The 23085-nt window shown below is 36.4% G+C and overlaps 1 protein-coding gene across 1 annotated transcript in view; it reads right to left on the bottom strand.

Annotated features, from left to right (window-relative positions):
* The window catches only part of ERCC6 (ERCC excision repair 6, chromatin remodeling factor), a 43471-nt gene that overhangs the window by 2575 nt on the left and 17811 nt on the right, over positions 1 to 23085 (bottom strand). The window contains exons 8-20 of the mRNA XM_062496225.1: positions 19115 to 19250; positions 12327 to 12497; positions 11695 to 11871; positions 10261 to 10377; positions 8747 to 8842; positions 6728 to 6946; positions 5909 to 6019; positions 5357 to 5476; positions 4266 to 4360; positions 2344 to 2489; positions 1562 to 2260; positions 765 to 966; positions 369 to 447 (exon numbers count right to left, since the gene is read on the bottom strand). Of these exons, the coding sequence (XP_062352209.1) occupies positions 369 to 447; positions 765 to 966; positions 1562 to 2260; positions 2344 to 2489; positions 4266 to 4360; positions 5357 to 5476; positions 5909 to 6019; positions 6728 to 6946; positions 8747 to 8842; positions 10261 to 10377; positions 11695 to 11871; positions 12327 to 12497; positions 19115 to 19250 (2368 nt within the window). The remainder of the gene's footprint in view (positions 1 to 368; positions 448 to 764; positions 967 to 1561; positions 2261 to 2343; positions 2490 to 4265; positions 4361 to 5356; positions 5477 to 5908; positions 6020 to 6727; positions 6947 to 8746; positions 8843 to 10260; positions 10378 to 11694; positions 11872 to 12326; positions 12498 to 19114; positions 19251 to 23085) is intronic.

The following is a 23085-nucleotide window of genomic DNA, read 5'->3' as shown; positions in this document are numbered from 1 at the left end:
AACAAAATATGCCTGTTGTTTAGACTTAAATAACAAACACTACCACTCAGAACTTGGTCATCTGAAATACACAATAAAGAGGTGATGTATTCTGGTCTCAACTGTAGAACTTAGGAAGCAAAACAAAAGCATTGCTGGTCTTGAGACAAACAAACAAAAACACAGTGCAATTTGTGACTGCTGCATCTAACTAGACTTCATCAAAACAAAAAATCAAATTCACAGGTAACTAAAAATTCTAGAATCCTTCACAATCATACAACAAATGTGCATGACACATCTACAGTATAAGTCAGATGTATTGCATAAATCATAAAACTGTGCATATATCCGCTATTAAAACAGAAATGTTAGCTTGTGTTTCTTACCTTGTGCTTCTTTGCAGGTGATGCACAAGTGGAATGTGAAGAAAGAAGCATGGAGTTTCTTTTTTGACCAAACCGACTCCTAAAAACCCATGAAAGAATTAATTCCGTGAAATATCCTTCTCAAAATGACTAGGACACTTTTTTCAAAGACAGAAGGGTTTGTGTTTTAGGGTTCTCAAGAGCCCTCTGCTAAGCTCTCTTCCACTGTGCAACAATAATGCTTTCTTTGTACTTCAGAATGGACTACCTAGGCATGTAATATGCTTTCATGTCTATATTAAATATAAAACATGCAGATGACTTCAATGCATGTTACTCCAAGACAAAACATGTAAATCTTTAACATCCTAAGCAACTCCTCTGTCTCTGGGAGAGCAGAGTGAGAACTGAACTCACTTGATTCCTGATGGTGCACCTGCAAGACCACTCGTGCCTGTCCAGGTTGGCACACCAGAAGCAGCTCCTAAACACTGCTGACGAGAGAGTCTTAAGGCTCTCAAGGCGTCCTGGGCCACTCTGCTCGCTTCTGCTTCCTCTAGCACATGATCTGGATTGGAAGCATCCATAATGGCATCATGCTTCATAACACTGTGTACCCCTAAAACCAGAGGATACAAAAGGTGAGGGAGGACATCTCTTAATTTATGAGAAAATCAAACACTTTTTCAGTGAATGCCACAATGGCACTTTTCCTTCTTCAGGTTGATTATATTAAGCACATCAGTGTAGTAATTTCTAATGAGAGAACCCCCTTCTTTATCAGTTAAGTAATCAATCTGACAGCAAATCACTTCTGGTGTGCTGATGAGGTCATTATTCACAACAGACCTGGCAATTATGTGGGCAAATTGATCATTTCATTGTTACGGATAGGAAAGACAGAAGTGAAACCCTGGTGTAAATGAAGGTTGATTATATCCTGGAAATATCCAGGAGAAACACTGCCTATACTTCTATACTCAGAAATGCGGATCTCTCTGAACAGTTTGTGCCAAGGTAATTAGCAAACTTCTAAATGGAATTAAAGTCAACTGGAATTAAATTTAGATTAAATTTTAACACTGAACATTTTATGTTCTACTAAAGTAACAGAACAAAAATGTTTTGTATTGTAGATCTAACCAGCAGAGTAACAGATCTGCTCTTTCCCTCATTTGCCTCTGTTTAGTACACACCCAAACAACAACAGTTACCTGATTTTTTGAAAAGTTTTTGCAAGACATAATCATCATTTTTCTTTGAGTCTTGCTCGTCACAGTTCTCCCTTCTGTATTGCTTTTGTTTGACTAGATGAGGAATGCGCTTTCCTTCAAATTTGGCATCTTTGTGATGTTTCTTCTTAGACTTATCTTTGTGGCTGTCATGTGACAGCATATCCACCTTGTGCTTTGTTTTTGAGATACACTTGTAATGATTATTATCAAATTGCCCATCTTCAGTTTTAGCATCCTGGTTTTCCCAAGAGCCAGCTGCATCACTGGTAAGGCTGAGATCCGTCCTGGCATCTGCATGAGCTGCTTCACATCCTTCAGCAGCCACCATGGCAGTCAGACATTTGGCATTCTCTGAAGACCCTGCACTGCATGGCGTCGACTGGGACGTGCATTTGTCATCACTTTCCAAGCATTCCTCCTTGCTTTTATTGAATGAATTTATATCAGTAGCAGCTTGTGCATTATCTTTTGCACAGCTATTTGGGTCAAAGGCTTCCACACTTCCCCTGGTTTCCTCACTCATCTCTATTGCTTTAGAAGGAGAATCTTTCATGTGTGTGGTGGAATAGGAATTGGAGGATTTGATCTTCTTGTGTAAGCTATTTTCTGCAAGATGGACATCACGTTTAGAAGTGCCATTATGAGGTGGCTTTGGGACTTGAACATCTGAACCAGTACCTGAGGGATGAATGAAATTAGTTTCCATTTAATTAACAATTAAGACATTTTTTCTTCCAAACAAATAGGAAAAAACCACGTACCTGCAAAAATTGCACTTGTTTCGGTCCCCTGAGACACATCTGGGCTGTTCAGAGTAAATAGTTCATAAAGGTCATTGGATTTGAAGAAGCGATTCTGCTTGGGGTCTTTCAGCACTCTGTTTGTTAAGAACTGTTTGAAGATTTGTCTAAAAGAGAAAAAAAAGTATTTTGTGCATGAAACAATGTCTAGCTATGTTTAAGTACTGAGTACAGTACTTAAACAGAAAACTATAAGCACAAACATTACCCTGCAGAACAATTAAGCAGTGGGAAGATGATGTTAGTTTCCAAAAGACCATCTTGAGTTAGTAACTTTCAAATAACCAAGTAAATTGCTAAACACAGGGATTTATTATTTTGCAACAACCCCATAACACAACAGGTAACCACCATCCTGAGATATCCTATGAGGCATCCTTTAACTAAGCAATAAATAACTTCACAGCTCGAACTTTTTTGTCCATTAAAATTGAAAAGCTTGCATATGTAACAATAAAACAACCAGAAAGATCCTGAAAGAAAAACAAGAGCTTTTTAAAATGACAACATTGTATGGGTTCAGTTGACTGGAGGAAACAAAAGCAGCAGAGTAACTCAGTCTGATGGTGATGACTGGATGACAGGCACTGGAAAAGGGGAATCAGACTTGTGGCTGAGAAGAGCCCACCTGCAGAGAACCAAAAGGAACAAATCTGTAGGAGAACAAAGCTGCAAGAAATCTTCTAGTACTGGTAAAACTGCTTCTGCGTCACATTTGTACTGCACAGTGCCTAGAGCAAAAGCTGTTTTATTCTGTACAAAAAATGCATCCCTAAATGAAACTGGAAATCAGTTCTCTTCGACAGTTTTTATCACACTTTTGGTTCTACTGACATTAAGCAGGGAAACTATTTTTAAACCCAGTGGTCAAAAGCTAAGTTTTCATTTGCAGGCAAGAAAACACAGGAAAACAGAGAAGACAACTTCTTAAAGTTCAAGGTCCACTGCATTGTTCTGGAAAGAAATGAATTTCTGATGGCTGTCCTGACTATTAAGAGTCTAATTCCTTGATGCAGTCAGACTTGTTCAAGCAGAAGTGTGCCAGAGGGATGCAAACCAAACAAGAGCATATGCTTTGCGTCCATGTGGCAAAACAGACTAAAAAAAGGCATTCAGTAAGTGTGGGAATTTCATTATTTAGAGCTTTTTGTTCATCTGAATTTTCCAAGAGGGTATTTCAGTTCTGGAGAGTGAAGTCTAGACACAGGATTCCCATATACAATCGTCTGGAATTCATGTGAGCGAAGCTAACTACTGAGAAAGCTGAATGGGAATGCAAACCAAAAAGATTTCATTGATTCTGAAATACAAGCACATTAAAGGCTTTAGCTACATTTTGGAATAAATAACATGAATATGACTGGTAGTTATTGGGATTTAATTCTTTCACTTTGGAATGAATTGGGAATAAAATCAAATTGGGTTTGCACAGTAGTAAATAGATATATGTACCATATACATCTTGATACATCCCAAGGAGAATATAAAGAACTTGATGATTTGAATCTGCATTTCAGACTTGTTGAGTCTCATGTTCTGAATAAGGTGCTCACTGTTTTCTGTCTATGCTTCATACTCTGTTTTACAGTGAATTCCAGATGTGCTGGACAAAGCTGCTGAACAGACTGTTAAAGTACACTTAGCATACGAGCCTTGCAGCTAGGGATGGAGCAGTACAGCTGGGAGTCTAGTATAAGAAAAAGGTTCCCCATTTCTCAGAAGTAACTTCTGGAAGTTTTCTGGAACATGCCCATCATGACCAAGGTTGGGGATTACAAGCAATGGGTGCACATGCACAGGTATGTGACTGCTACACCACTCTGGATTTGCTACAAAGATTCTCCTGAGCATGCAGCTGTATCCAAGAAATCGTTCTGACTGACCTGTGGTATATCTTCTCCTCAATAGTACCTGCAGTGAGCAGCCTATACACAGTCACCTCTTTCTTTTGGCCTATTCTCCAAGCACGCTCCCGAGCCTGGAACACAAAAGGTTTGGTTACCAGACATGAGCCTCTCAAATGTGTCTGACAGAGTGGTAGCACTCTTTCAAACTTAGTTTGGACATTTAACAAATACTTCAAGAAGTGGTAGTTCTAGAGCATAAGATTACTAACTCAGCAGGAGAGGAAAGAGATCTAGAAAGTCTTGTAACTGTACCAAGAAATCTATGCAAAAATTATCAATAGCTTATGTTAAAATTGGAACTTTTACCTAGAATATGTACTTTATACAGATTTATTCTAGAAAGAAGTTTCACAATAGAGCTTTAATACACTCCTTTCCTTTGAACTTTTCTTCTTTAACTTAAATCTTTCCTACAAACATCTTGAACCAACCACTAATACAGAGCACTCTAAGTCAGACACTTGCAGAACTCAGAGCTACATAGGATTTCTATAAAAAAGCTTTTTCCTCTCAAACTTGTAAGCACCACATAACTGCTGCATGATTTGATAAATCAGAGTCTTATCCCACCCTGAGATAGTGAACAACTTCTAAAAGCTTAGAGCAGCTCTCTAAGGTCACGGCTACATATCATTATCTAGTGAGAAAGCCAATTTGAGCAGCATCTGTTCTCCTTTTCTCACCCTGCACTGCCACCACCAACAGTCCTGCCTGTTCAAGAGCTTGCACAGCTCTTTCCCTTCAGAAGCATCTGGTTTATTTCTTTTAAAAACATAGGCCATTTGAACTGTTTGTTTAACTGCACGGTAACTGACTACATGAATCAACAATACTGAAGAGTGGTAAGGTATAACAGCATATAGGGGATGTGGTGGGAACCACTTAAATTGGCTTTGCCACAAACGTAATCGTAATGTGGAGCTGCACCCTAAGTGATCATTGCTGGGAACAGCAACTTAGGAAAGAGCAACATAGTGCTTTAACACTATTTGAAGAGATAAGTGTCATTTCGTCTTCAGTTTTATTTCAACTTAGCTGGTAAATGAAATGTAATAAATCAAACTCACCTGTGTGTCTACACTGGGATTCCAGTCAGGATCATAAATAATAACCCGGTCAGCACCAACCAAGTTAACTCCAATGCCACCAACACGGGTCGTTAGGAGAAAAAGAAATATGGATTCGTCCTGTGACACAAGGGAGAATTTACTAGAGCAAGAATTACCAAAATGCAACATTAAAATATAATTATTTCCTGGATTATTGTATCAGCATTATATGCAAAGGATGCCAAGAGAAGGAATACATTTTCTTGCTCATCTAGTATTTATTTTGACAAATAAATGTAGTCTGATCTAAATTTCATTTACTGTCATCCAATAAAATTCCTTTTCCCCCTTCTCAAACTTGTTTCTTTCCTAAGCAGAAAACCCAATTTAAGTGTGAAATAAGAGATTACATTTTCCACTCTCTCACAGAGATAGGAGTTTCATTTCACTGAACTCCCCAGTTTTGTGTCTCCAACATGAAGTAGAATACTTATAACCAGAACAAAAAGGAATGGAAGAACTCAATCATATTCATTAATATGTGTTCATGTGTGGGATGGAACATCTCACCTCATTGTATTTTGTTACAAGAGGCTGTCTGGAAGCTACTGCTGTGGTGCCATCCATCCTGAGGTAGGAATAGTTTCTGTACCTCACAAAGACTTCAAGTATCTGCATCATCTGTGGTGATGGAAAAGATTTAATGAAATCCACACATGAAGACTGAGCATGTGTGTGACGAAGCTATAGGAATTTCTGGTACTAATGCAGTGTCAATCAAAAAATTATGATATTGAAAAACTTGAAACTTTCTTAAATGACAGAAAACCAACTTATGTAAATGGAGAAAAATTATTTCACAGCTGAATGCAGCAGAGTTTTTGTGCTTGGTTTGGAAAGCCCAGGGCCATAGCTTTAAGACAATTAAACAGACTGACTGCAGCATCCCAAGGAAATCCACAGAAGGAAGACAAAACTGCAAGTACACAGGGAAAGCAAATTAAGGTCACTGCCTATGTATGCCACTGTCCCAGAGGGAGTGATTCTGAGGATCAGACCTGCACAGGCACTACACAGAGCATGCAAACTGACCAACCCTGAAACTACCCAGCAGGGACAGCCTGGTAGCATATGGGCACAGCTGATACAGCTTGGACCCAGTATACTGAAACTGGGCCACTGCCACAATGCTGTGTCATTCCAGTAAAGCTGACTGAGTTTGGTCTCTGATTATTCCGAAGACATCAGTCATTTCAGTAACTTTTTCAGTAAGATATTTATTTTATGAGAAAGACACTACAAAAGGTGGTTCTACTTAGAAGTTGTTTGGAACTCACACATTTTAAGTAATAGCAATAGCTAAAACGAAAAACAATTAGCTTATCTTACCTGTCTGGACTGAGTAAAAAACAGCACTCTGTGACCTTGCTTGTGCCATATTTTCAGCAAGGATTCTACCACTATCATTTTTCCAGAACGTTTCCAATATCCAAACTGATTTGGATCCTCTGCTTCAGCATCTGGCACACTCTTCAAAATTCTGGGACTATCAGCAACGAAGTCAGGGTGATTGCAAATCTTTCTCAAAGTTGATAGTCCTAAGAGAATCTAAAGAATACCAGAGAAAAGCATTTATATTTTCATGACAAATATTTGTATTTATATGGGTTGTGGACAAGAAAAACAGCAATAGATAATCCACTCACCATTTTTTTTTTTAATAATGTTTTGATGCTAATACTTGTTTAAGGGAAAGTTTTAGGAAAAATCAGTACAAAAGAAAGAGATTTAAATTTTATGCACTTGTGAGCCTCTTCTGGTGACAACGTTAAGAGAATTCTACAGTAATTTCCCTACTAGTAAAACCAGTCCCTACCTGGCTGTAAGGTCATAGTTTTCTTACTCAAAAGGAAAAATTCCACCAAATTGTTTCTTGAAATTATGTCTTTCCTTCCAACTCCTACCATATTAGCAGGTAATTTAAGACAGACCTTGAGGATAGTCAGTATACCCACCAGAATGCATGATAACAAAGAATATGGGAGTTAACATATTTGAACAGACTTACAAAACTGAAATTACCACTTTTGATGCCATGTTACAAAGGTTCTATACAGTTATTCATTCAACAATATTACAAGTGCTATTTATACTTCTGAATATTCTGAAAAATGAATTGCTTGAAATTAATTTTTGAATTTGAAGCTTGAAATGAATAGCTTGAAACAGTGAATCCCTCAATCTTTTAGCACTACAAGCTGGATAAGCCTGCCCATAATTTATGGTTTGTTTTTAAAATGTTGCTTTTCAGCTGGGATTTGCTGTTTTCTTCATCACAGAATATCTAATAAAAGCATTGGAATTTACTGTTCAAAATTCTCAGATCCCTAGTAAATATGATAGCCCATTCTGTAGCATCTTTAAGAAATTTCTGCAGATAGTCTTGCACAAGCCATCTCTAAAATAACAAGCTCCTTACAGTAATTTACACTGGGATAACTAAAATGGTTATGCACTTGAAAAAACTTGCCCACTATACCTTTGTGAGATTTGGAAAATTAAAAAAAGTCAAAACACTAGTAAGTGTTCTTCGTATGGGACTGCAATATATATGGCTGTGCTGACCTTACATCTGATTGGAGACACTGGGTATGCAGGTAGAATGGATTTCACAGTTCACAAGACAAGAAAATATAGCAAATTACACATTGCAGCCAACACTTAATACCTCTCCCCCAACAAACAAGGGCTAAAATGGAAGGGAGACACATCCATCACATGCATAAAAATGTCAAACAAACCAGTTGTGGGCAACATAGGAGTCACAGGGAATAGCAGATTCCACACAGGCAGCAGCAGCCAGCAACTGCACCCCAATTACACCTTTCACCTGGTCACAGCAAGTTCAACACTTACATTGTGAGGATGGAGGCAGATTTTGGGAAGTGACTAGTAAGACAGTAACAAGGATGTTTGCTATTTGCTCTGCTTTCTGTTATTACTGTGAAATGATCAACTGCTGCATAACAAAGCTATCATACCTGAATTGTACTCTCAGGACTAACTATGCTTTTCCTTTGCTTCACTCAGGCCATTAGTTAAAAGCATGCATACTGTTACCTACAACAGGTCCTCCAAAAAGCCAGAATTTGTTCCCAAGATCACAAACATATTGTGAAGCTCATTCCATTCCTACTTTTATCTGGTCATGTTACTACATATGGATCACTAACTCAAATACATTCCATCTAACATTTCTGAGAAAAAAACCCAAAAAACTACAAAAGCTGAACAGAGAGCAATGTGTTTGCTTCCCTTATTGCTCAGAAACCAGCTAGAAGAATGCAAAGGCCATTCCATGATTTTATCCATCAAACCTTATCTGTCACTATCCTTATTAATGCTCACCTGCATGTCTCCATTGAGAATCTGGTAAACTTCTTTAGAGTTGATGTAATTTTGATAGATTTGACGCTGCTCCTCTGTCAAACGGCAAAAGAGGACCTGCAAAATGAATCAACCACTCAAACCCAACCTGTGTGAATTTCAGAATTTTACCACGTGCTACAATAAAACTTCACAGATGTCTGACATACTGAAATTCTAAGTTAAAAGACACTGCATAGAAATCACTAGAAATAAAAAAAAGGAATTTTTAGAGAATGAACATGATCATTACGATGAGTTTCATCAGGTTTTATGTGCTCTTTCCCAGTAGTTAAGATTTTCCCTCAAATCACTTTAGTTTTGGAAGTGCTGCCATTTTCTAGTTTTAATGAGGTAACTGTGCAACGTTAGCATTCTCTCAAAGCTATGTTTACTATGAACTCTTTCCATTGTGTGTCTGTCACATCCTTTACAACTTGCATAATCTTAGAAGTTTAGCAGACGTGACCTGTCCTGTCTTTAGACCTTAAGCATGAAATATAATGATTTCTCAGGTGTTCTGATGGGCTAAAATGGAACAAAATCACTTCACTGCATCCTGCAAGGCACCCAACATTATGCTCTAAATCAAACTGAAGTAGTGCCCTGTGACTGACAAGACCAAAAATCAATTTCATTTAAACTATGATCACATTTTTTAGATTAAGGAGCCCAGACTCTTTAATATCTAGACGTTAAAAAGTTGGTTAAAAATAGTATATAGAAATTCACAAATTGGTTTAAAAAATATCATCAGACTGCAAACACACAGTATGGCCTATTTCTTTATTATGTACATTTTAGCACTGTCATACAAAGACTAACATGGCCACTTCTCTTTTAAAGGGAGAAGACAAGAAAGGAGTCAGGACAGATCATGAAAGCCTGAAGCACTGAAACCTGAAGAAGAAGCTAATAATTTCTAGAAGTGAGTATCTGTAGGAATTCCAGTTCACTAATACTTTCAACCTCTTCTACTTTGAATGAAAATGTTTTCTAAAAAAACACCAGCTTGCAGTAAAGCAAACAAGTTTCACACCACAAGGCTAGTATTTTGAAAATTTATTATAAAAGTACAGCCAGCTAGCTTGCAATATGAACAACTGCCAGCAAGTATTTCCCCATTATTTTAATTCATTTGCTAAATTAATCTTTCTATGACAGGAAACAATGCTGAATTGCTTCCTGCAGTACAAAAGGAAACAGACAGACAACTCATTTCAATGCACTTGAGACCTAAGGGGACAGTACTAAGTAGCTCTGACTACACTTCATCTATCCTTTACTTTTTAGATAAGTGAGCTCATACAAACCCTGCCAAGACAGCAGTAATTTAATACTCAGTAGAATGGTGAAAGAACATGAATCTTGAAAGATCTGAACATAATTTTTAGTTAAACCAGCATTTTATCTGCTACTAGCACAAATTATTTCCAAATAATTGGGGAGTTTTGGGGAGGCAGAAGACTCAGACCTAGTAGTGAAAATAAGCAAACCTGTTCATTTTTATCTGGAAGTGAAAGGCTCATTTTTACATCAGCCTTCATTCTTCGCAGCAGGTAGGGGTTTATGGTATCCCGTAACACACAGGCACATTTGTAAGCAGTTTTTACCTGAAAAAGGAAGAAAAGGCACAAGCTGTATTTTGATTCTTGATATTAATTTTAGCAACTAGCAATAGGAAAATCCTAATAAAATTCGATGGTTTATTTTACATGGATTTATAGTTACATGTTCAACACCACATGAATTGCATGTTAGCAACAATAAAACTGAGTAAGTAAGGCTTCCTCAGATACCCTAGATTTTTCTTCAAAAGAGACCAAAATAAGATATTTAATTTAGAAATCCAAGAAGTAAGTGAGAATAAATCTGTACAAAATCAACATGCTTATGAAAAAGTGCTAATACATATACTGAAGATCAAAAAAGAAGCAAGGGTGGTTACCAGACAGTAAGTGAAGGTTAATGCTCACTTGAGACTTCAAAAAGAAATCAGTACAAGAAAACCTCTACAATCACATAAACTAAAGGTCACTCTGGCTCTAAATGGAGCAATGGTTCTATAAGGGGTAATGGATGTGTGAGATAGGTATTAACTGTAATAATGGCTCAAAATATCTTAATTTGTCTTAAAGTAAAGCAAACAATATAATAAATTATTGATATATAAAAACAATTGAAAGGCCAATGTAGCAAATTACTAATACTTATATAAGAGAAGTACTTAAACTTGAAAAGAAAATGAAACGTCAGTAATGCAAGCAAGCAAAACATTACAAACAGTAGTTAAAAGGATACAAGTTTAATAATATCTATATGAAACTTAGTCTGCAGATTATTATGCAGACCATTTATTTACTATCTAGTTAAAAACAGAAAAATATTTAAGCCATCATCAATACTGAGAACCACAACTACAGAGATTAACAGACAATTATTCAAAATAATTTCCCAAGTAATTTTTTTGCTTTCAAAATTAGTTTATCTACTTCCTGACTTTTAACATGTGATTTAGCTTTTTAAAATAAAAACTGTTTTCAGACTGGATTTAAGGATCCCTCTTACTGCATAAATTGCCAAAGCTTGATAACAAACAGGAGAGTTCTATTTAAGTAAATCAAAATGTGAGATCAGTCACCTCCCACTCCAATTTGTTTATCTGCCTATCAAAGAATACTTCTAATTACTTAAACTTTAGGGCTTTTGACAGGAGAACCTTGTATATAAGCTGCACTCCTGTATAAATGGAACAGTCTCAGTTGAATGATTTTTTTTTTACACAACCAGCAGTAATTCACACACACAGCTCTTGTTCTGGTTAGTGTCTAGAACAGACAGCATTAAGTACATTTAGAAGTCACACTAGAAAGAACAGTAACAGTAGGAACAGTTTCCTTGAAGCAAAATGATATTCTGGATGCATTTACCTGGACAGGAGAGGCATTGCAATATCCTCCCATGGTTATTGGGACAGAAAACTGCTCCATGAACACAGGCAGTGTTCCCAACTTTCCTGGGAATATAAAGTCAAAGAGGGACCAGAGCTCCTTTAGGTTATTTTGCATAGGGGAGCCAGACAAGATGATTCGATGGGGTGTGCGGAACTATTGATAAAAACCACAAAATCAAGAGAAAGTTATTTTCATGGTTCCTGGTGTATCCTGCCTCCTGTCTCAGAGGATATTCAACTTCACCGTCAATAAATTCTCATGTCAAAATATGTGGCCTCACACTCATGGGAGAAAAAAAAAAAAAAAAAAGATTTCTGCAATACGCTGTTCATAAACTGTAAGCAGAAAATTCAGACCAGCAATCTGACATTTATCACTACTGGCAAATTACTGTGCAATTTAAAACGTCTATTTTTTTTCCTCTGCAATACCTGGGTAAATTTACCCATGTAAATTCATTAAAATGTTAAGCAAATTAAACAGTCAAACATGGACCATTGTGATTTATGCTTTTATTCCTTATTAATGATCAAACATATATTTTTATTATAAGCTATCAGATATTGGAACCTCCCTCCAGGGCACATAAATTTATTTTTATAAAGTACCTGCTTGCATGCAAGTGTGACTGCAGCATTTGGATTTCGGATTTTGTGACCCTCATCCAGAATGACATAATGCCAATCATAGGTGTGGATGTTGTCCTGCATCAGTCGAATGTATGAGTAAGATGTAATTAAAATTCCATGGCATGAAGCAATTTCCTGAATTAGTTTCACCTAAAAACAAAAGGTGCACATTGTCTGTGAAACAGAATCCTCAGACTTCCACACATAGAGATTTGCTGTCCAAGGAACATATAAAAAGTATTATAAAAGCAGATCTATAATTTACTTTGCAAAGAAAATAAGTATATGCAAGATTTTGATTATGTGATTCTTAGCTCACCTCTCAAAGAATTAAACACTTGAATACTGTGTTATAGCAAATTAGAATTTACCAAAAGCCTGGTCAGAAGGAAACAGTGTTTTTTATTTGCAATTTTTAAAAGGCAATGTCTGAAAAAACAAACATTTGCTTTGATTAAGGTAATGGATTTCTTCAAGTTCTCCTATATTGACTTCACAGATCCAGCTTTGTGTACTGCAAGCAAGATCATGGATGTTAGAGGAAAATTAAACAAGTGAAATACTGAAAAACAAATACAAAAATCTATTTGCTTAATCCTACATTCTGTCTAATCTTTCTTGTTACAGGGTTAATAGAGGTGCTATCAGTCTTCAAATTTTGCGCTTCTCTTGTAAGCCTTAACCTTCCCCCAAGTTTTTACTAGCCTTTATAGCTGCAAATTATGTAGGCCAGGAACAGTCTATATCACTTTTGATAGTGTCCAGGACTCATCTTTATTGCATTTATCCTCCATGTATAAATCTAGAAGACTTAAACAGCAGATGATGGTAAGGGAAAAACAGAAAGTACAATAGCTACAAAATTTGCTAAAGGAAAGACAAACCCTTTATTACTAGAAATGTCTTTAATTAAAAAACAACCCACAAAAAATAATTAAAAACAAATGGGTTTTTGACCCATGTCAAAAACTCAGATGGTGTAAAATTACTTACACACACACACACACCCCAAGAGTCAAAAATCTCTTTTTAACTGTTCAAGAATATCTGCTTTCTGATTATCATCTGCTGATAAAACCACAACAACACATTATTTAATGTTGGTATTACGAGTCTCAAGAGACTATGCAATCTTTAGAACAATCTGTATTACAGACAGTGTAGGATTTCTCTGCAGGTGTGGACATCCAAAGCCTAATTCTATCTGGTACATTATCCATAGTCTGCAACTTCTCTTGAGTCTCAGCAATGGTCTGTCATAGAATATTGTAGACATCTCTACCCAAACACTTAAGACAAATCATCTCGGGTGATTTAAAATTAAAAGCTTGTAAAATATGTAACCTCTCCTAATTTTTGCAATTAATAGGGTATGTCTGCAATTAGCCTGACTTACAGAATGCTACACTCTTGTCATTAAAAGATGTTTTGTGAAAGTGCTGCTGTTATTATGGAGGCTCAAGAGACCAATCCCTCCTAGAGGGCAAACAGTGGACTGGTAGAAAACAACAGCCATAAATCACGCTGTCAGGTAGCAGAGAGAACAGAAGTGAAACACAGGCACATGAAGGCCATTCATTGTAAACACACCAAGGCAGAATCCTAGTCAGGATTTACTGAACCTGTAATTAATTAAAGTTTCCTTCAAGCTAAATTTTTAATAAACAAGGATTTGTGCTGACAATGAAGAAATAGAACACCACAATTTTATCAACTCACACTACAACACTTACTAAGTCTCATTTTACTGCATTGGGTACTTTTTCAAGGTTGCCTTCACTTTAGGTGCAGTTCTTGGAAAAATTCTGAATATTTTAAAACATGGTAACAGATCTAATATTGGACATAAACTCTTGAGGGTGTGCTATGTTATAATTTAAGCTATTTTACAATGTATTCTTTAGTCCACAGTTCTTGTTTTGTTAGATTAAGGCATATCTAAATTTTAGGTTTTCTTTGGAAATACACTTCAATGAAATATTTCAGGTCATGTACCGTTACACTAATTTAAAAAAAGTGTGCTTGAGAGAGACATATCCTACTAATGCCAGATTACACAGCAGTTACCTAATTTTTAAATTCTGCACTCCAGTCTTTATCTGATGCCAATGAAGAGAGGAACATGTGAGTAGATTGAGTAATTATGAACTTGCATTTTTGTTCAGCACAGTACTTCAGGCCTTTACAATTCAGAGACAGTATTTCCTCCCAACCTTGGTGTGATAAGTTGATGGTGTTGCCTTGTCTTCACTGGTGCACATGAGATGTACAAAGACTGGATGAATTTTGGCAAGCACCATTTCTTAAGGCTAAAAGGTTTATGATTTTTTCTAAGGACATATCTCTATGCAAATGCTTTTTTCCTGTTGGTACCTCAATGTACCTACAAGTTTGTTTCTGAAGGTACAAAACCAGGATATTTCTTTTTCTTTCATAATATTTTAAAAATAATTAAGAGGGCCTGAAATCTTATGTATTATGTATTTAAAATGGTAATTTTCTTAGACATAAATGTGCATGTTAAGACTGAACTTAGAGAAATAGACTAGTGATAACTACAAAATTCACTAAACCTTTGAGGCAAGGGTGAAGTCAGAGATACTATCTAGTCACTTATCCAACCATATATCATTTGTGAATCAAAAGTGCATTTTGTAGTAGGCTTATCACCATCTCATAACCAACCATTAGGTCTGAGGATCCATAAATTCAACATATAAAACCTCTTTATTATTTCCCTGCCCCAACAAAAAATCCTAAATGGCACCACGAAGAGGCTTCAAAAGAACACATTATAATGTTTAATAATGTAAAAGTTGCAATAAAAAGAGCTAAAGCACTTATTATTACATATTTAACAAGAATGCTACTTCTTGGAGCACGATACTAATTTTAACTGAGTTTGGTCCTTAACTCAGAAATAGAGCCTTTGGCTAAAATACAGGTTCCCTATGCAATCATGCCAATTACTGCAGCCTCTGAAATTTATTTATTACATGCAGATTATGTACTCTACTCCACTGTGAGGCAAGGAGGTCTAAAATTATCCACGTGTAAAGTCATCCTCAAACAGATGCTTTCACAGCTGCAAGCATCATGAACTTGATAATTACTTTCTAGGGCTGCACTGTGTGTCCTGCATTTGACCAGAGTAAGGGAATACAAAGTTACAGATTTACAAATGCTATGTGACTAACATCAGAAGGAATTGTTAACCTCACTGGTACCTGTTCCAAAGATTAAATAATTAAAAGTTCAGCCCTGAACTTAAAAAAGACAGCCTACTTCCAAATGTGATGTTAAACAAGATAACCAAAGTTCAGGTTGCCTCTTACATTGTATTTGCAAATTTTACAAATGCTCATGTGCCAACAGAAGTTTTAAAACAACAGGACAACCTCTTGGCACAGAAGGCTTTTTTCCAACACTATATAAGTCTTTTCTCCTTACCTTCTATTCTATACCATAAATAAAAAGCACTTATGATATATTACATTTACTTCTTTTTTTCCTCTCATGCTTAGAGATCTCAAAGAACTCAATGTTTACAGATCAGATTTGAGTGTAAACATTGTAGGAGCTTAATAGCATAAGACAGCACCACAGGACATTTAGCCACAAATGCTGTACACCTTGTTCAAACTGAAAGCTGAAATTACAGGGGAAGACTATCACTTAAACCTGGTTCACCTACTGCTCCAACTTAAGCACATTTATCATCATAGAAGTGCTAAATAATCTTCTGTAATCACAAATAATAACTTTATAAAAGAGCAAGTTTTACATTTCATCTGAATGCCTTAAACAAGCTCAGAAGTCTTGGAAATCCCTCCAACTCGCTACTGTGTCTTCCTTTCATCATCTAAAATACCAATCTGCCTTCCCTTATAGATAGCTGAAGGCCTTTAGTCATAGTCTAAGAAATTTACACTTTCCTCCTTTACTATCAAAATTTTCTACCATTGTTATATAAGAAAAGGAATAGTCTCTCTTAAGAAAAGAGTGGTAAGTGGTTTCTCTGTAAGAAAAGGAGTGGTCTCTCTTTTGAAGCTTTAGGATATGTTAAAATCTACACAAATATGACAGCAGAGAGATGTCTCAATGACTGAGCAGAAACAGGCTGACACAGCCAATCTGGTGCTCACAATTCAGGCTGTTATTTCACACTATTGTTGTGAAAATCCTATAACTGCTTGTAAAGAAAACCAAAACAGACTGGTAAAAAGGTAAAAAACAGAGAGCCTTTCACTTACCACATTGCTCAAAGTCCATTTGTAACAAGAAAGAAGTGTCACTAACTGAACAGATGTAGGAAGTATTGCCTAGAATCAATTTATGGTGAAACAATCAGAACAGATGTCTTCCCTACTCTTCACTGTCAAGTGAAATACTTCTGTGGGCAACTCTGAAGCACTGGGGGACAGGCTCTTGCAACAGGGCTTGTGTACAAGGTACACCAGAAAACGCCTATTCATAAAAGCACAGGATTTCACCAGTGTTGAAAGATTTAGTATTTGCTAAGATTTCAGGATTCCTGACAATGTTATGATAAAAATTACATACATCCAACTCACCTAAAACATCAACTTAAATTTTATCAAATGAAACTTCAGCTGCTGTCTGTTTCTGCTATGAAATACTGTCTTGCCTTATGGGAAGTCTGTCATTGCTTAAGCCTTTTTCTCCAAAATTCTCATGCAACAGTTTTACAATTAATTTTTCTTCCTTAGAAATCACCTACCCCTCTTTCACAGACTCCAGAGAACAAGCTGCAATACTAGGTTTTACCACAACCTGCTGGCCAACCACTACAGGATAAGGTAGTCCTCAAAATCCATTAAGATCTTCACTGTCTGATATTCAGTTAGTCTGGAGCACAATAATGCTCCTCCACTGGTTCAGAAAATTGTTGTCTCTTCAGAGGCTGAAATAACCTTTCTCACACCAAAGCTGATAAAGTTCCCCAACCCTCTCCTGGAGCTGTCCAGCACAAAAATCTTCTCATTTGGCTTGTGATAAACTGTGATACACAAACAGAACAGGTGAATCCTGGATTTGTCAATTAATTCCAAACAGGCCTGTGCAACACTGAGACTACAGGTGAGTAGGGAGTTCGTTTTTGGTTAAGTAAAATTTATCTCAAAGAACTTATGTAGTCTAACTACTATTTTTGTATTTATTTATTTAACTTACTTATTCTTTCATGTCTTATGCCAGAGCTTAAGGGCAGAATGGGCCCTGGATGAGTATTACAAAGTCAAGATATGCAAAAATGGTCTTCTGCAATGCCATAGATTATCAGCAGATGGAATTGTTCTAAGATCAGAACTAAAGTATTCATAGAACAAAAGTATATTGAAAAGAAATCCTAGGCAGGAATATATCACCTGTCCTGTATTTTATGTGATATACTTTCAGTGTACAAGTGTTACTTATGCTAATTTATTAGTAGCAACCTTTTATGGCAGGTGTAAGGGGAAGAAGAACAGGAAACTTGGATTTTTTTCCCTTACATTAGCTTGCTCTTCACTGATTAAGAGGCATCTAGGAAAAAAAACATGCATGAGGTTAAGACCTTATCAGCAGTGTCACTTGTTTAAAGCACTGTTGCAGATCTTAGAAGATGAGGCATTAGGTTCAGTTCTCTAAATCTGCCTGGAAATGCTTGTATCTTTTGTTTTAAGTTGTTGAATATGCATTTGAAGGATGACAATGGGAAGGTGAAATCTTGGAAACCTTTCTATTCCTGCAGATGGAAACATTGGAGTCAGTCTGTCAAGTCCATTAATTAAGAAACAGCCCAAAATAAGCACACACAATTTAATTCAGGAAGACGCGCGACCATGTTATTGAGGTCAACAGACTTTTAGGGCTTGAAAACACACCAAGTTAATTCAACAACAGGAAGCTATTAGCACATTAGACTGTGCTACTCCTTTTTTGCCATGTACTGTAACTGCATCAATTACTTCAGAATATGTTTAATCAAGTCCAATTAAGCACCATGTAATCTCAATGTTATTACAAGAAATTCAATAAATATTTAAAGAGAAATTTAAAAATGCTTTGCTGAATCCTGAAAATCCATTTAAACATCTGAAATATAAGGCTAGGGGGAAATAAAAATCTAAGTTTTCCTTGTTTTGTTCCTGCAAGGCACCAAAGTTTGAAACTTCAGAGAAGTCAAGGCTTTCCAACTTAAGAAACAGACTAAGAAGGCATGCATATGACAAAGAAAACTGAAAATCAGGGCACTGCTTGAAACAATGAAAACTAAAAAAGTAACTCTGCCATTAAGAAAATGAGACTAAGTGATACCAACTGACAGCAACTAACTGAAGAGAAATTGCCCATGCATGCAAAACACATTAAATATCAGATCAATGACAGAGTGATGCAAAGAAATGCAGCAAGAGAATTCACAAGTGCTACAGGCATTTATCTGTTGTACAAGCAGTCTTGTCATAAACTCCTAGCATGGAATACAGAACAAGGAAAACTCAAGCAAGAAAACTGTTAATACATTTAATTTGTTCAGGCAAGTCTCTGTCATAATGTGCACCCTGTCATTCCCCTTTGAGTCCAGTTTACTACCAAATCTACACAAGACAATGAACTTTTGGTTCTTGCAATACATTCAGAGAAAGAGCACAAGCTCTTTCCTACACAGAAGCATTGAGCAACAGGAGATTTTCTTTTGCTAGTGACCAAAAAAAAAAAAAAAAAAAAAAAGCCTCAGGAATTCCAAAAGGGATGTCAATCATTACCTTACTCTTTGTATAAGAACCAGTTTCATGAAGCACAGCAACTCTAAATGGAGGCCACCAAGTGTGGAATTCTTTTACCCACTGATGCAATACAGTAGCTGGACAAACAATCACTGTTGGACCCAATCCCTGGTACCTAAAACAGGGTATTCAAGGAAAAAAAACCCTTAATGTGAATTAAATAATCTGTATTAAGTGGATCATTAAAAGACACACATATTAAAATGACACACTTTACGGTTTAAGTGGAATATGAGAGCTGTAGAAATTAATAGGCAATTTGTTTTCCTTAAAGTCTGATTTTTAAAGGAAGATGAAGAGGGTACTGCTAAAAGAATCTGCTCACTGAACAGTTAAATAGATGCATCTATCAAGCTAAACAGGAATAGAAAAGCTCAAAAAAATAAGGCATAAGGGAAATTCCTCCTGTGATATTACAAATCAGGTTTTAGTGACTGCTGTTTCTATAAGTGAAAAGAAATCATTAACAAGCAATTATTTTATTACTTCTATTATACAGAATGTGTAGCTAGAGTCTCACAAATGGACTTAGGCACAGGTGTTCTGTTTCATGTTGGTAATATACTGTACTCTCATCACCACAGTTTATTGGTAAGTCAAGGACTCTAAAGTGGCAGACTGTATCATCCATGGAAGTTGAGATCTGAGCTTGGCTCGTAAGTTTCTTATTCGTAATTATATTACTGCTTCTGACAATTATGAAAGAGGTCTGAAACAAAGTCTTTCTGTATATGTACAACAGAGCTGCTCTTAAGGTTAAGAAGGGAAAAATCCCTTGCACACCAGCCAAATAAAAAAATCTGCTGCCAAAAATAAATACCAACTATACTGTAAGAAATATATTAAGTAGTGGTTACTAGCAGTTATTTTCCAAATATATTTGCTCTTTTAAAAATGGAACAAAGTGACTTTGCAAACAGAGGCAATAGCTTCAGTTATCATACACTGATCTATGTACTATCCTATGTACTATTATCTATGTACTATCCAAGTGACAGTAAACAAACAATGCGGAAGATCACAGTATACACACACTGACAGCAATAAAGGATTTCTCACCCACCAGCAACACCCTCCTTTAAAAAAAACAACAAACCTTTTAATGTCTTCAGAAACTACTGACATGAAGAAATAATATTCTTTATTAAAGGTTTATACATATGCAGAACAACAACCTGGATGTTGCTTACTATGAACAAATACTATAGCACAATCTTACATGGACTGATTTAAAAACTCCCTGCAATCCAAAGGGAAGTAAGAACTTGAAGACATGAAAAATAGTTTCAACTACACTATGAATCCAAATAATCACTGGTAGTGCTTTTAAAAATACCTACAGCAAAAAAGTCAACTTTCCCAGAACATACTAGTTTCTCACTCTTCATGGATAGTAACACAATACATCTATTTATTCCCCTGGTCTGTACCACACAAGCACACACATAAGGTCTATCCAGACTTTTCCCCCCCCCCTCAGTTTACACAAAGAGTTCACACCTCCTTGGATCAATTTTCAGAAACTCTACTTCCCCTCTGCTTGGCTGTGTGAAAACTCTTCTGTGTCTAGTCTGACTCTAACCACTTTCCGCTAGCCAACATTTTATTATTCTCTTGAGAGCTTTTATTTATTTATATAAAAGAGTCATCTAGCTCTTCCAGTCTGAGCTGTTTCACAAAACTAAACAAATCACATACTTCTGCTTGCTACACTTAGGAAGCATCCTTCATTCTCCTAATCACTGCAACACAACAAGATTTGCTCTGCTGCCCATCCAATTGATACCTGCTTTCCTGAACAAAGGGGACACTTAAAACATTCAAAACCAAACTCTTAATAGTGCCTTGTAACAAGGCAATAACACTGTCCTGTTCCTACTCCAAATATATTGTCATACTGTATTCTGTCCCACTTTCATAGCTGCATTGTACTAATAGCTTATGGTCAATATCACATATGGTCAATATATCCAAATCTCCTTCTTCTTCTGTTGCTTCTTGTTTATAAAGCCCAAATTCACAAATACCCTTTATGTGTTGTTATTTAATTGGATGCAATTAGAATTGCACATAAGTTCCTGTTCCCGCAACTTACTCCCAAGGAAGAGGAAACTGTATTCATACTATATTTATAATCTTTAAACACTCAAAATATTAGCATAGGAAAACATGTTTCATTATGTTCAAATGTTGCCAAGGACTGGCAAATCATGCTTTCAAGCTGAAACAATAACTAAGCCCTGGTGAAAATAAGAGAAAGGGGCAGCAAGAGCAACATACTTTTTTCTGGGGCAATGGGTTTTTATTTACCTAAGCACCATGGAAATTAATCTCTACCACTCAGAGACTGAGCTGTTTATGTCTCAGTATCCTGAAGAGCACAGTAAATAACCAGTGTATAAACTTTCTGTCAGTTTCTCATCTGATGCCTCAAATAAATGAAGGCAAGTCTGTAGCGAAAGGTTTTTGTTACACACCAAGGTAAGGAGACCCAAGCTAGGCTGGAAGATTCTGACAGGGCTGACAACACAACTTTGTTCCCTCCCAGCGCTGGCTTTGCAGTGAGGCTGCCCAGGAAGTCTCCTGCCCATCAGACTACACTCTTTCTACTGGTTACCAGCATTGCTGCCTTCTGAGTCCAAGGGAGGCAAACACTTGACTATGGAGAACGAAGCTGCTTAGACTGACTGCCTTACAGCACACGAGTAAAATCAGAGCAAGCTTCACCAATACATTAAACCTTGCTTCCTCCCACAGAACCACTATTGTGATGGACTCAACGACATGCACCAGCCAAAACATGAAACTCAACACTTCAACTCACATGCAGAAAGAACACTGCAACTTAGGTGGGCAAATCGATTTTAGCCTTTTCAAAGTTTTACTGTAGTTTTGCACTACTTAACATGTCAAGAAATGTCCCTGAAGGATTTCCATCAACTCAGCCTCCCAAGTGGGGAAGGGAAATAATTTGCACAGTAGCATTCTTAACCAGGCAGCCATATTAAAGTTAATCAACTGGCCTGAGAGAAGGACTTGTGGCTTTTTTTTTTATATACATATTAAGCTTATAGTAGGAAGCAACCAGAGAGAAAACAGGAGTATTTTCTCTTTAAAACATGCCTCTATAGAAAGGTAATTATTTTTGTTTAGTACAGTACTACGATAGTTGCTAAATTTCACGTTTACTTCGGGTAAACAGGTCAACAGAAGTAAAAAAATCTAGTACTATTCATGTGTGCATTTGCAAATCTGAGAACACAAACAAGTATATCTTGCCAGTAATTCCACCTATGAAGAGGAAATTTTAAAGCATTGTTCAGCAACAAAAAAACATAAAATACAAGAAATGGCCAGTCACACTAGCATATGTTTTAAAAAGCAGCAACAACAACAACAAAAAAAGCAGATGGAAATTCCTCTGTATATTACTGGTTTTACTCTTACTACTAATTTTTGGCACAGATAATTCCCTGCCCATCAGAAACTCTAACTTTCATTGCAAATCAGCTTGCTACTTCCTGTAAAACATTTACCTGGTGGCTTGCCAGAACAAATATTTTAATGTAAAATTTAATAAATGGAACTAAAGGTATTACATCTAATTTAAAATTCCATATTGTGTAAACTATTGATATTAATGTAATTGAGTTTGTAAACAATCCATTTGTGGAAGGTAACCTTAGACACTGTATTGACCCAAAATATCTAGCGTGGCTCATCTGCAAAATGAAGCATCAATGCCTGGAATTCATTAAAAGTGTTACATGTTTAATTTTTCCTGCCCTACAGCTCCATTGTCTCGTAAAATTTTTCCTTTGATGTCCCCCACTAAAAGAATTAAAGGAATATTGTAATTGAAATGTCATTAATAATTCACAGGACCCTCCTCCACCAGTAATACATCTGATGAAATATTAATTGAGCTCCACAGACTGACAGTCTGCAGA

The sequence above is a fragment of the Cinclus cinclus genome, chromosome 7 (genome assembly GCF_963662255.1).
Source record: "Cinclus cinclus chromosome 7, bCinCin1.1, whole genome shotgun sequence".
Classification (NCBI taxonomy): Eukaryota; Metazoa; Chordata; class Aves; order Passeriformes; family Cinclidae; genus Cinclus; species Cinclus cinclus.
This window is presented reverse-complemented; position numbering and strand designations above follow the sequence as displayed.